Raw genomic sequence first — 14,999 nt, 5'->3', positions numbered from 1 at the left:
CATTTCCATAAGTGTTCCCTTGAAATCTAGTTTATACTTTATTTTCATTTTCAACATCTTTAGGTAAATCTCAAGAGTTGGCTCAAACCTTCAATCCCTATGTTCATGGTACCACAGATTCCAAATCAATAAGTTTGCTATGGATTCTGGTTAAAAAAAAAAAAAAAGCACACATGTTCCAAAGGGTACTCTTACTACAAAATAACTAGATCTTCAATAGAATATAATTCTTAATACTTTAGTGGGCTTCACGAAGCGAGGAAAATATCCAACTGCCCCAGTAACTCCCCCAAGACAACCATAACAGCAGACAAACACCAAAGACAAAGAAAGCAATCCATAGATTGGGATGGGGGGTGCATGGGGTAGAATATTTAGAAGTAAAAATATATTTATTTGTTGAAATTAAAAATTCAATGGGTGAGCTAAACAGAAGATTAGACACAGCTCATTAGTAAACCAGAAGTTAGGTCCAAGGAAAGACCCAGAATGCAAACAAAACAAAAATAAGGAGATGGAAATGAGAGGGCAAGAAACAGAGGATAAAATAAGAAGATCTAATAAATGACAACTTGGAATTTCCAGAAGTCCATAAAAGAGCAACAGTATATGATAAAATGGCCAATAATTTTTCAGCACTAATCAGACACAAATCCACTAAAGAAACAAGATATATATACCAAACTCATTAATAAAATCACAATGCCCACACCTGAAACCTATGTGATCATATTAACTAATGTCACCCCAATACATTTAGCTTAAGGGGGGGGGGGGGGGGGGGGGATACAATGTCCACAAATGTAAAACTCGAGAACACCAAAGCCAAAGTGAGAAACTCAAAAGCAACCAGAGAAAGAAGACAGATCTCTGGCAAATTAACTAATCTAAACTGACAATAACCTCCTCAAAAATACTGGGAAAGCCAGAAGACAATTGAATAATATCTTCAAAATGCTATAAGAGCCGAAACTGGTTTGGCTCAGTGGAGAGAGCGTCAGTCTTCGGACTGAAGGGTCCCAAGTTTGATTCCGGTCAAGAGCATGTACATTGGTTGCGGGCACGTCCCCAGTAGGGGGTGTGCAAGAGGCAGCTGATCGATGTTTCTCTCTCATCGATGTTTCTAGCTCTCTATCCTTCTCCCTTCCTCTCTGTAAAAAATCAATAATATATATATATTTTTTAAAAAATGCTATAAGAAATAACCAATTATCTGGTTTTATTTGGAATCAATTCTATTTTTCAAAAATAAGGGCAAAATATATTTCCAGATGATTAAAAAAAAAAAAAAAACTAGCTACTTTTCCAGCCATAACCCTCACTAAAGAAATCTCTAAAAGAATATACTCGAGAAAGGAGGAAAAAAATCATCCCAGCAGAAAGTTCTGTAATATGACTAATGCTCAAACAAATTGGTAAAGATATAGGTAAAGCTAAACAAATATTGTCTGCATGGAATAATAATATTCTATCTCATGAGGTGTTTTTTATTCATGGGCAATAATAAACAATGGAAGATAATAGCATGTACTAGTAAGTTTATGGTGGATCAGAGTTAAAGGATTTTAAGGTCCTTTGTCAGAAGTGGAGCTCAAATAATAATTAACTTTAGACATTATGTTTGTACAACTTCAAGAATAGCCACTTAAAGATTGGAAATAGCATACAACTTCCAAACCAAAATCAGTGAGGTTTTAATATGGTTTTACTGTAGGATCTGGCTGGAGCAGAGCTGAGTTTGGCAAAAAAAAAAAAAAAAGTCAAGGTCTAGCTCAGAGGTATCACGAACAATTCCAATTCTAATATTTGTTTGGGGTCACAGATTCCTTTGAAAAACTGTTAGTCCTCTCCCCCAGAAAAAAATGCTCATATGTACTTGTACAAATTTTCAAAGAAACACAAAAGACCTTTCCCAGACTTCCCAGAGAAAAAGAATCCCCAAAGCCTTGGCCAGCTTAGAAAGCTGAAGAGAGTTAAGTTTATGTGGGTAACAGTAAAGTTAGAAGTTCTCCCTATCCTAGAGTTAAAACCTCATATGAAATGTAAAAGGAACAGCACAGGGCATAATGTTTCAGAAAGGAGGAACTTGGAGGTAAGGAATCAAAAATGGAGTCATTCCTATAATTCAGGCTTGCATTAAAATGTAATTCAACAGTTACACAAGTATTGCAATATCTGAACTGTGGAAAATAATGGCTAGAAATAAATTCCTAGTTTTAAAGATTGTAAACACCAATCTTACAATCTGGTGGGCAAGTATGCCATACACAATGAAGACAGAAAACATACACAATGATTTGTTTAGAAAGAGGAAGGGAGAGAGAAAGAAACATCCATGTAAGAGAAAAACATCACTGGTTGCCTCCCGCACACACCCGACTGGGGAATCAAACCCACAACCTGGGTATGTGCCCTGACGGGAATTGAACACACCATTTTCTGGTATTACAAGATTACGCTCCAACCGAGCCATAGCAGGCAAGGCTACCTAGTGTTTTTAATACTCCCTTTCTGGAATGACTCAATTAATAACCGGCAATGATTAAAGGACCTACAAAAAGTATTAGTCTGGTGCACCTAAAACGTCTCTTCTGCAAAGGCAGATCCTAATACCTCCCAACCTCAACTTGTAGCCTGTGTCAGAAATACAGACCATTGCAATCCAGAGGCTCCTAAATCTACCTGCATTCCAGAAAGAAGCTTATGGAACATAGATTCCTGTCTCCACCCAAACACTGAAAACTACTATCTCGTGGTCTGACACAAAGAATCTGTATTTTAAAAGTACCCCAGATGACACTACAAACACACACTATATAACACTATTACTCCTTATTCACTAAAATTTAACTCATATTGGCTTTGTGCACCACTGATATTCAAAACTGTAAATCAAAATGTTGCAAATAAAGTATTTCCTATATACCATGGAAATATATTCAGTAGTTAAAATCATTATAGAGCATAAGGAAAAATTCAATGCTTCTTAGATATCACAGCAAGAACAGAAAAAGCTTATTCTAGAATACAAGAATTGAAAGCAAATTCAAAGGAAAAGCACAGGAGATGTGTTTAGGCCAGTGGTTGGCAAACTGCGGCTCGCGAGCCGCATGCAGCTCTTTGGCCACTTGAGTGTGGCTCTTCCACAAAATACCACGTGCGGGCGCGCACATACAGTGCGATTAAAACTTCGTGGCCCATGCGCAGAAGTCGGTTTTCGGCTCTCAAAAGAAATTTCAATCGTTGTACTGTTGATATTTGGCTCTGCTGACTAATGAGTTTGCCGACCACTGGTTTAGGCACATGAATAAATATTCTCAATAGTTCACATTTAAGATACTGTGTTAATTTTCTTCCATATATATATATATATATATATATATATATATATATATATATATATATATATATACTGGAGGCTCGACGCACAGAATTCATGCAAGAGTAGGCCTTCCTTCCCCCTGCTGCCAGCACCAGCTTCCCTCCGGTACCCGGGACCCAAGCTTCCCTCACAGCCCCGGCTTCATCAGGAAGGACAGAAGGATTCCGGTCTAATTAGCATATTACGCTCTTATTATTATAGATACATATATATCAGAGAGGAAGGGAATGGGAGAGAGAGATAGAAACATCAATGATGAGAGAGAACCATTGATCGGCTGCTTCCTGCATGGCCTCCACTGGGGACTGAGCCTGCAACCTGGGCATGTCCTTCTATCAGGAATCAAACTGTGACTGCCTGGTTCATAGGACAACACTCAACCACTGAGCCACACTGGCTGGGCTAAGATAGTGTGTTAATTTTCAAAATACACATACATTTGACTTTACTGCCCCTCAATCAATTTCAGAAGTCAAATAACTCTCTTCCTTTTCTAATTTTGGCGTTCTCAATCTTTTAAGAGCTAGCTTACACCACACACAACAGATGATGGTTTATCTTAACCAACATCATAGGTCTCCTGATCTCTGTGACTTCCATTTGAACTACACATGCAGATTTTATTTATAATTGTGCTTTTGGTCAATGTATATAAAAAGAGCAATCTTATCCCAAACGTAGGAGGTTCAAAAGACTTTTCTTTCCCCCAAATCCTGATTATGTTTCCACACTAATCAGCTTTAAGACAATTTTTTAAATAAGGCAGGTATAATTTCATTCTTAAAAGCTTACTTCCATTTTTGATTGACTGAAACATTCATGTGTTTGATAATGTTTTCTCAAAAGGCCAAGACTAGATCACTGAGATTGTCCTGAAATTTAAATTAGCTATTATAGTAGTTCTCAAGGGAAACCCCACAACCACTGAGAAAAAAGAATTAAGATACACAATAAAGAGAATGCCTCTTCATGTTATAAAGGGTCAATTCCTTATTTGGTCCACATATTGAAGGAAAGAGTGGAACTCAGAACTTCTGGCTCTAAATCTAGGGCTGGGATTGGAGCAGAAAGTCTTTATATACTCCACACTTCACCCTCCATATGTCCCAACCCCAGAGTAAACCTGAGCTCCAGAACAGATCATCTAAAGCAAAAGTCAGACTAAAACATAGAGGCCAAATCTAGTCCATTGCCTGTTTTTGTAGAACCCATGAACTTAGAATGTTTTTCACATTTTTAAATTATTTTTTAAAAAAGATTATTTTATGCCATGTAAAAATTACATGAAATTCGAATTTTACTGTCCATTAAGTTTTATTGGAACACAGTGCTCATCCATTTAGGTATTGTTTCTAGTTGCTGAGCTTAGTAGTTAAAACAAAGACTTCCTGGCCTACAAGATTTAAAATATTTAACTATCGGGCCCTTTACATAAAGTTTGTGGATCCCTGAACTAAAGGATGCTTGTCTTTTTGTGAAAGCTACTTAAATTCTTAACATGAGTCAGTCAAAACTCTAACTTCCCTAATCCTAGCTGCTGGTGATACAGGGAGTAAATTTACTGTATCTTTCAACTAACAGTAGCTCTTCCAGTTTTGGAAGGCTGATGGCTGATGTTCCTTCCACCCTATCTTGTCTAGGTCCTGATCCCTTATTTTTTTATTCACAAAGCATAATTACAATTACCATTAAATTACAATAACCTTTACTAAGGATCTATTACCATATACCAGGCACCATTCTAAGTGTTGGAGATCTCACTTCTTTTTAGGTGAGAAACAACAGCTTAGCAACCAGGTAACTAACTTGTCCAAGTTCACATAGCTACTGCAGATCTCTGCTCTTACCATATACCACATTACCTCAAAAAGCAAGACTGAACTTCCTCTTTTGTCTCAATATATTCCTCTAGAATGGTGGAGTCTGAGGCCAAACATGAAACTTCTACTTCAATTTAGGCAAAATTGGACAAAACTAGGCAACTAATGTCCCATGACTGGATACTGAAGTACCTTGTGCTCTCCCCAGCCTTGTCAAACAGCTTGTCAGCCTGTAGTATTCGTTTACAACTGCATATCAGTTCTGCCTCACAAATAATACTGCCTTGATTTAAAAATATAGAATCCTATCTTTAGAAAACAAAACCAGGCCTCAGGGATGCATGTTAGATCAGTTAATATAATAACCATCACTTACTGAGTATTTCCTATGGGAATTGTGGGGCATTCTTTACATGTTTTTTTCATTTAAACTTCACAGCTTTGGGAGATAAACATGGATTCCAATTTTACAGATGAGGAAACTAAACCTTCAAGGTTAATTTACCCAAGGTGACAGGGTTGGAATTCAGTAACTATGTTCTGACTCCAAATCCAGGCTCTCAACCATTATGCTGAACTTTGAAATATCAACTTTCAATCATAATATGGTCAGTGTTGCGTACAAGTAAAGGAAAACTTACAAAATGTACATGAAAAGATACTGCCCACCATATTATTTACTTTCACCTCAACTATACTCCTATAACTTTTTCAAAACTAAAACAAAACCCAGAATCAAAAATTCAATTGTACAGGTGTATCATTCCTTTCCAATGCACTTATTTCTTCCCCAATAGATTTTTTTGAGGGTATAAACCATTCTCATACCCTTGTTCCTATGAAACCTTCATGACAGGCATTCAATAAACATGCTGAATGAACAGAAGCTGTACAAATATTACTTATAAATGAATTCTGCCAGGAAAGTAGTGAGTAGAAGATACACAGAAGCAGCAAAGAAAAAATTAAATGTAATTCCTTATACACTAGTGGTAAACGTATTGTTTTCAGGATCGTTTTTATACACATAAGATACAACTTATGTATAAGGTGCCACCTTATGGAATGAGCTAAGTGTGCATTTATAATCACAAAATGAAGAGTGAATACTCAAGGCTAAACTATTAAAGAATAATCTAATGGAGAAACCAAAACCCCTCACATCCTCATACTGTGTACTTTCCCAACTGTATGTCTTAACCTGGAAGGCCTTCTGCATCTTAGCCTCTAATTCTAGAATTTCCCCATACATAACACGTTCTTTCCTGGAAGGGAAGCTTGAGAACAAGGAGTGTTTTTTCCCTTTACATACCCACATGATCCAAGATAGTATCTTGAATACAGTAGGGCATTGCTACTGTATAAAGTGGTTGAACAGAATGGAACATTTTCAGGTGCCAGCTAAGGTACACTGACCATATACAATTTAAGGGGAGGCAACAACCTCACCATTAATTCTACCGAAGGCAGCCTCCTCCTAAAACTTTTGCAGACACTTGCTTTTAAAAAAAAAACAACAAAAAGTTGTTAGAAGGCGATCACTGTTGGCAATAGAGCTCCATTCTGTGGCTTTATATGCTCACAAAAGAAGACACCTCGGAGGGCTCACCTGGTACTTATTAAGGGTTGGCTCACCAGGGCCAAGGGGCTCTACTTGTGATAGACGCTTACTTAAGTCCCTGCACATTCAGGTCCCTAAACACATCACAAAGGTGAATACAGAGAGTTCCAGAAGTTTTAAGTCTCTTGTGAATATATATTTATAAACATATATGAAACTGAAGACATTTATCCAGAAGAACAGAAAGTCTTCTAAGCTTCTGTACTCCCAGGAAGTCTACTTTGAAATACGTCAAGAAGTTACATCGAGGTATACAAAGTATGTCTAAAGATCCAAACTGATAACTCCAAAACTTGTCGTTGAGGCTGACAAAACTGCCCACAACTAAGAGTTCTGATTGCGCCCTTGCTTACGTTCAGCGCTGCGACGCAAATGAATGATGGTATATCAGCGTTAAATTTAAATTTCCTGACTCTGGCCACAATGCTAACCTAATTAAAGCATGTGGTCAACGTTTAGCATTTTCGGTGCGATATTTTGCATCGCTCTGACTAGCAGCAGAGTTGAGAGACAGTTGCACTCTTCCTCGTGCCCCCCAAAGCCAGAGGCAAAACCCCTCGCCAAAACGCTTTATTAAATGGACAGGAAAGACACCCCCGCACCCCTCACAGATCCCACCCAGCGGTAGCGGGGGCTTCACACCGATCCCCCTCGTCAGGAACTTTGGGCTCCGTCCGAGCAAGTCGCTCGTACAAGCGCTACTTCCCCGCGGCCAGGACCCCCCACCCCCAGGAGCCTGACAACTCCCGGGAGGCCCCCCCACGCCCGACGCGTGGCTCCGACTCCCCTCGCACACATTTCCCGTCCGGCAAACTGCTGCCGGGGGAGGGGAGGGGGCAGGCAGCGAGGTGGGCACCGGCGGCAGAGCCGGCCGTCGGAGTGGACACGGCCGGGCAGGGGCGGCGCGGGGCGGCGGGCGAGGGCGGCCCGAGGGTCCGGGAGGGGGAGGGGAGATACCTCGTACAGCTCCTCGGAAGCCATGGTGGGCAGTGGAGTTGCGGGCAGGCGGGAGGGGCAGGGTTGGGGCGAGGCGCCGCCGCCTGGCGGCCGACACTTTGTTTCAGTTGGGTCCCTGCGTGGCCTGCGCTTCCTGCTCCGCTCCGGCGCCGGTGCCCCGGAGGCGCCTCTCACACTCGCGGCCAGTGCGGGCCGGCGGCCGCGGCGGGGTTGTGCGCAGGAGCAGCTGCGCAACGCGCCCTCGCGCCCCGCGCTCACTCCCCGGCAGGCCGGCTGGGGCTCGGGCTCATCGCGCCCGCCGCGGGGCCGGGCCGGGCTGGGGCAGGCGCAGCGGCGGTACGCGGCGGCGCGGCTGCCTGCCTGGCTCCGTGGCTCCCCCTCTCCGGTGTAGTGCAAAAATCTTCCTACTTGCGACCAAAAAAAAAAAACCTGCCCCGGCTACTGGGCATGCTCAGTGCGGTCGCTGGGCTGGCGGAGCCCACTCCCGCGCTCCGGGTTTTCAGACCGCCCTCGCGGGAGAGGCGGGGAGGCCGGCGGGGCGGGGCGCCTGAGGGGAGCAGGGGGCTCAGCTCCCGGCTGAGGTGGGCGGGTGGGCTGGGGGAGCCAGCCGGCAGGAAGGGGCGTGGCCTGGGGCCGGTGGGCGGGGCCGTGGCGAGACGTGGGCGGTGCCGCCAGGGCGGTGGGCGGGGCTCTGGTTTGCCCAAGTCCCCTCGCGGAGGTCGGACCCGGCCAGGGCGCCGCCCACCGGGCCGCCTCGACGTGGGTGCTGAGTGCCAGGCCCCGCGCCCACGGGGGCAGGCATCTGCGGGCCCCAAGTTGAGCAGGGGACCGTGGGGTCGAGGCGGCTGGCGTCTGGAGCCCACTGCTCCGACGGCAGTGGCCGAGCGACAAATGCTTGGCTTCCCTCCTGGGAGGCGCAGAGCTCCCGCCTACGTGCGCCCTCCGGAGCTCCCGTCGGGGACCGGGCCAGCCCGCAGGCCGCGTGGCCAGGTGCGGCCCCCCCACCCTAGCACGTGCCCGCCTTCCTCGCGGCAGCCGCCAAGACGCGGAGCTCGGACCACGTGCCCCGCCGAGTTGCCCGGCGCACTTCGGGCACGCTGGCTCAGCGACCGGCCGGAGGTGGGAGCCTGGCGCCCGGCGAGGCGAGGGCGGCGCGAGGGCGCGGCTGCATCCACTCTGCCCGCAGTTTCCCCCGCTCCAGGCCTCCCTGTTCCTCTCGGAGCTTCCACCGTCTCCAAAGAGGAGAGGTCGGAATCTGGACTCCAGGGAGGTCTGGGTTCTAAAAGATGGGAACTGTCGGTGGTGGTTCTCTTTTGGGGAAGCGGTGTGTACAACTGCACGACAGGCTCTCTGGGTCGGAACAGCGATGAGCCGGCCCTTCCTCTGCTTCCCATGGGCCATGGGCAAAGGGGGGACGGCCCGCGAGGCTAGCCTCCGGGGCACACCTGCCGGGAGACTGGACGTTTCCCTCTCCGTGCGGGGTGAGGAAGGGGCTTCCTGGCCCGACTCTCCCAAACAGCAACTGCAAGGCTTCCTGCTGAGCGCAGCGGAACTTCACGGGGCAGTGCAGACAGTTCACATTCTCCCCCACCGCCTACGCCTGCAAACCACCATCACCAAATCCTACATTTCTCCCAACACATCCTCTCCTGCCACCCGGTTCCTGGTGCTCCCGTTCCTAACCGACCTCCTAGTCACCAGGCTCCTCCACCAGTTTTCTTCCTAAAACCTCATTCGGTAGTGCCCCAAAATACAGTGCAACTACAAGGCTTTTCACAGACCGCGCTGGGTTTCTGCCCTCCTCACGCCCAGGAACGATCACAACACTCGTTCTTTAGTCACTTCCAGTCGAATCACCATTTTCTTCATGCCGGTGCCTCTACCTGCAATTCCCTTGGCCACCTTTCAACCTTAAACTCCAGCTCCGACGTCACCTCAAAAAAAAAAAAAAAAAAAGTCTCCTCTGACTTCCAGGGCAAAATGAGTTACTCCCCCTCCAGCGGCTCCTGAGCACTCAGGCTGCTTCAGTGCAGCACTTACCTCTGTTTTTTAGCTCTTTTGTCCACTCTTCTCTCCCACGTCCATTTCAAGACTATGACCTCACAGATCCCATCTTCACAGTTGACTCTCCAGCCCTGGCATCATTCTCTACATACAAAATATGTTCTTGTTCAATAAATTGGAATGCCAGTGCTCTAAATAAAGCCCGATACACACACATCCAATTCCCATTATCAAATGCTTTTACAACAGAATCACCAAGTCCCCACCACTTTTGCCAAGGCTCTTTCAAGTTCTGCCTCTTTTCCTGATGGCCCAGCCAATTTCCTCTCCTCCAAAACATTAGCGCCTCTATCCTCTGACTTAATTTCATTATTTGCTGCATTTGGTAATTGTCTCTCTAGACACACAAATTCATCAACATAAGTTGTAAGCTCCTTGAAGGCAAGGACTGGGACTTTATCAGCCAAGTCTCAAAACAGCGCACTCTACTCAAAAATAAAGTGCAGAGGTGTTTGTTTGTTTTTTAATTACACAAGCGTAATAAAATATTTTAAAAAGGGATCCTCAACCTAAAATGGACAGACAGATCTCACATATAAACCTATATACAATGATAGACTGATGTAAAAATAAACATGTATTATTTTTCTCACGGCCACCAAAAGTATAGAATTTAAGCATTCACAAGTTGCTCCACTGTGTGCTTAATGGACTGTAATGTTAAATATATCATCTCTAAAGTCTCCAATACTACCATTGTTACCAAGGGAAGGGAGGAAGAAACAAGGGTAGAAAGATCCCCACAACAACAATATTTATTAAGCTAGTACATTTGAGATAGATACAATCCTAGGGTAAGTTGACCTTCCCCAATGTGGAAAAAAAGGGGTGAGGGAGGGAATTACAACCTAAAAAAGTTAACTCCAAAAAATCAATTTACACAGACCTTTCATCCTGATGCTTATTTATGATGCTATGATTATTCGTCAACATTAAGAGTGTCTACAGGGTAGGGTCACCTCCATAACAAAGCAAGAGTAAACTATTCTCCTAAGCTAAGCTCCAACTACCTCTCTTCAATAATTAGTTGGTTTCCATCTTAATTAAGAACATTGGTCGAGGAGACTATTACTAAGGTACACACTAGTGACTGAGATATTGGTCAAGTCCACTTTGCCCTCCACCTGAAACACCCACTGTTTTATTAAATGCAATTTTGCTTATGTTTATATTTTACTTCATTAGTTCAATTTGTCTTTTAAGCAAATTCTGCTTTCTTCCCCCATTTTTTTATATAAACAACATTTTATCAGTGCTCATAATAGAAGTATGTACAAGATTACTTAATGGCTTTAAATTTATGCCACCTTTTATAAAATAGTGACATTTTGCAGTAGTTACCACAACCACGTGTGTGGGTGCTGTGAGAGTACTTCTTCAGGAACTTGAGAATACAAGTGAAGTCACATTTCCTAAACACATCAAGACAGAAGTCTGCATTGTACCAAAAATACATGAAACACGATAGTGTGTACTAGTAAAATCCATGAATCTTAAAAGATTATCGAAGTAGTCAACAAGCAAGATGACGTCCACATGTGATTAAAATACTACACATCTACAAGCAGTAAGCTTCAACTCTTACCTGTTGTAAGCCTGTGGTGGAGACCAACATAAACCAGTTTATTCCTTTTTCAAATTTATCTGAAAGGTTGGTAGTTGAAAATCAGTACCACCCAAGATAAGACTTTTCAAATCAGAAGTCAAAGCTGTTTCCAACTTGGCAGGACAAGAACTAATATCCTAAATTAGAAGTTCTCCCCTTTACTCAGACAACAGCCCAATCGGTGGCTGCTTCCATTATCCCAAGAATCTGCATTTCATCTACATTTGAATTCTAAGGCCCAGGAGAGGGGGTGGGGGATGGGACTGGAAAAAGGAAAGGATTCAAAGTCTAGCAACTACTACTCTCAACGAGCCAAAGGCATTCTGAGGTTGAATGGCTGTGAAAAAGCTGCTGATAGTGATTTCCTTTATCAATTTTGCACCCCAAAAACATAATCTAGTTTGGCTACCTTCTGCAAAACCCAAAATTTAACTTAGTTTTTAATGAAAGAAAAGTGACCTAAGTTTTTTGTGTGTGTGCACACTGTGGCCAAAGAGAAATCAAATACCATTCTTGTTATAGAGTATCCACTCGACAAAATTTGAGGAAATTCCTACCTCAACCACGTATTCAAAAGAAAGTAAGAAAATGTTAAGCCTAAGAAGCAAAAGAGAAACATAGAGAACCAATCATAAAATGAATTCAGATTCTAGGGCCTTTTTTGAACTTGGCGCCAAGCACCTTTTCCTTCCCAGAAAGCGTAGATTGGGTACCAGTGCCCTTTTCTTTTCTGGACAACCAACCACCTCTGATCCCTGGTTCCGGCTGCCTCTTCCTTCCCTGGCCACGTAGTCAAGTTTCCTCATTTCAACTGACAGCCTTTCCCTGCCTGCATCTGTCCTGGACCCCAGCCTTTATTCTCTCTTTTGTTTAGAAACTAGTACCTAATCCAGCTGCCACACTGCTGTTTCCTGGCCAAATGCCACCATTTATTTAATCTCTTTACCCTAGTGATATCAACTCTGAGACTTCTTCACATTTGGTTTCAGCAATTTCCTCTTAGGCTGAGGTTCCACCATTGCCCAAACCTCATCTATTTACAATTAAGGATAATTTTCTTTCGAACTACATTTAGAGTTTAACTGTTAATGTTAATTCTAGAAATTAATTTGGTTAATTCTACCAAAAATTGTTTGTAATATATTTTTGTTGTATTTTCTTTTGATTGATATAATTGATCAAGATGGAAGAAGTTTTTCATTTATAACTTTATATATTACCTCACCTTCTGAGAAAAGAAAATAATTAAAAGTCATCAAGAGTAAACAGCCTTAAGGTACTGCCAGTACATTCTGGTTGACTTTACAACAGGGCAGTAATTAATTCACTTTGGATTCCTGAAAAAAACATTTAATGTAAATGTCCCTTGAGTTATTGTGACGGGACACTTATGTTTGTTACTCTAGTGAGACCATTCCAGTAAACTCATTACCTTCAGGAGAGAGAGAGAGAGAGAGAGAGAGAGAGAGAGATTACCAATGAGAGAAAGCAACTAGGGAGAAGTGTGTGGACCATCTGGCTGGTGAGGAAAATAGGAACACCAGGTTCACCAAAAACAGTGGAATCCAGAATTAGCACAGGGCCAGAGCAAGAGGGGGTTGAATATAAGAGTAAATTGAGCCGAAACCGGTTTGGCTCAGTGGATAGAGTGTCGACCTGCGGACTGAAAGGTCCCAGGTTCAATTCCAGTCAAGGGCATGTACCTTGGTTGTGGGTACATCCCCAGTGGGGGTTGTGCAAGAGGCAGCTGATCGATGTTTCTCTATCATCGATGTTTCTAACTTTCTATCCCTCTCTCTTCCTCTCTGTGAAAAATCAATAAAATATATTTTTTTAAAAAAAGAGTAAATTGATAGATCCTTCCTTCCCCCAACTGATGGACGGAATATGACGTAACCTGCACCTGCGGCCTGGACATTCCTGAGCACCTAACCAGGCACCTTATATGGACTATACATTGAACCACCAATCAGCACCTGCCAAATACCCTAAGCCAGGGGTCCTCAAACTTTTTAAACAGGGGCCAGTTCACTGTCCCTCAGACCATTGGCGGGCCGGACTATAATTAAAAAAAAACTATGAACAAATTCCTATGCACACTGCACATATCTTATTTTGAAGTAAAAAAACAAAACGGCAAAAACACCCACATGTGGCCCGCGGGCCGTAGTTTGAGGACGCCTGCCCTAAGCCCTTGATTCCTAAGTACCTAAGTGCCTAATCATGTGCCTTATATGAAACCACCAATCAGTGTGTGCTGAGTACCCTAAGCCCCATCCCTTCCCATTCCTCCCCTCAAAAGGCATGTTCCCCTCTGCACGTGTTGCTGTTCTCCCCTTGCGAGACAGCCCGGCAGGGTCCTTCTCCTCTAATAAAGCCTGTAGTCCTGGTTTTTCGGCCTCTCTCTCATCCTTTCATAAATGAATCCGAAAACAAAGCTATGGCTACACAAGCATATGGAAACATGTTTTGGGGCTTGATTTTTCAATCACTAGTATTGTCTAGTGCAGAGGTCCTGGACTTGTGTCCCCAGACAGGTTATAACAGGTTCACTTTGCAACTTATTAGAAGTACAAATTCTCGCCCTAACAGGTTTGGATAGAGCGTCAGCCTGCGGACTGAAGAGTCCCAGGTTCGATTCCGGTCAAGGGCATGTACCTTGATTGCGGGTACATCCCCAGTAGGAGGTGTTCAGGAGGCAGCTGATGTTTCTTTCTCATCAATGTTTCTAACTCTATCTCTCTCTCTCCCTCTCTGTAAAAAATCAATAAAATATGTTAAAAAAAAAAAAAAAAAAAAAGGAAGTACAAATTCTTAGCCCACTACCCACATACTGGCACCCAGCAATCTGTTTAACAACTCTTCCAGGTGATTCTGATGCATGCTAAAGTTTGCGAAGCACTGGTTTAGCAGTTTTGTTTCTTATTTTGTTGTTTTTAAATCAAGCTACAGATTTCAAACCATTAGTGAATCTTTAGATTATTTTAGTAGATCTTGACTCGAATTTTTTTTAAATGAGACAGGATGGAATGGATAGAATTGAATGGACTTGGGCAAGAATTAGTGTGCACATATCAAATATCCTATCTAATAATAGAGTAACATGTAAATTACCATCACTCCGCTACGCCCACGATTGGGCGGCGGGAGGCTGGGGGGCGGGACTCGGGGTGGCCTATCCGGCCATTGAGAGGCACGGATCCGCTGCCACTGAGGGGGGCTACCCTGCTGTTGAGAGGCGCAGGGGGCAGGACTCCCGCCCCCTGCGCCTCTCAACGGCCAGATCTGCGGCCGCTGAGGGGGCCTGCCTCGGACACCCAGCTGCGCCTTTCAACGGCAGGGTAGCCAGGTGTCCGCGGCAGCCCCCCTTAGCGGCTGCGGACCATCAAAAGTAGGGGAGCTGGGTGCCTGTCTGCTCCGGCACCAGGCCTTTCAGAAGCCTCCACCGAGCCGGAGGCTTCTGAAAGGCCTGGTGCACCAGTGGACAGGCACCCAGCTCCACCGCGAAAAGCGAAAGCGTGTAGGGGACCCTACACGTGCATGATTCAA

General features: G+C 44.0%; 1 protein-coding gene across 2 annotated transcripts in view; it reads right to left on the bottom strand.

Annotated features, from left to right (window-relative positions):
- CDYL (chromodomain Y like) overlaps positions 1-8,189 on the bottom strand; it is a 229,569-nt gene extending 221,380 nt beyond the window's left edge. For both annotated transcript variants that reach the window (XM_079777464.1, XM_079777465.1), the window contains exon 1: positions 7,781-8,189. In XM_079777464.1, coding sequence (XP_079633590.1) covers positions 7,781-7,804 — 24 coding nt within the window. In that variant the 5' untranslated portion in view covers positions 7,805-8,189. The remainder of the gene's footprint in view (positions 1-7,780) is intronic.
- Between the last annotated feature and the right edge of the window lie 6,810 nt (positions 8,190-14,999).

Source organism: Cnephaeus nilssonii (assembly GCF_951640355.1).
Source record: "Cnephaeus nilssonii genome assembly, chromosome: 7".
NCBI classification, from domain to species: domain Eukaryota; kingdom Metazoa; phylum Chordata; class Mammalia; order Chiroptera; family Vespertilionidae; genus Cnephaeus; species Cnephaeus nilssonii.
This window is presented reverse-complemented; position numbering and strand designations above follow the sequence as displayed.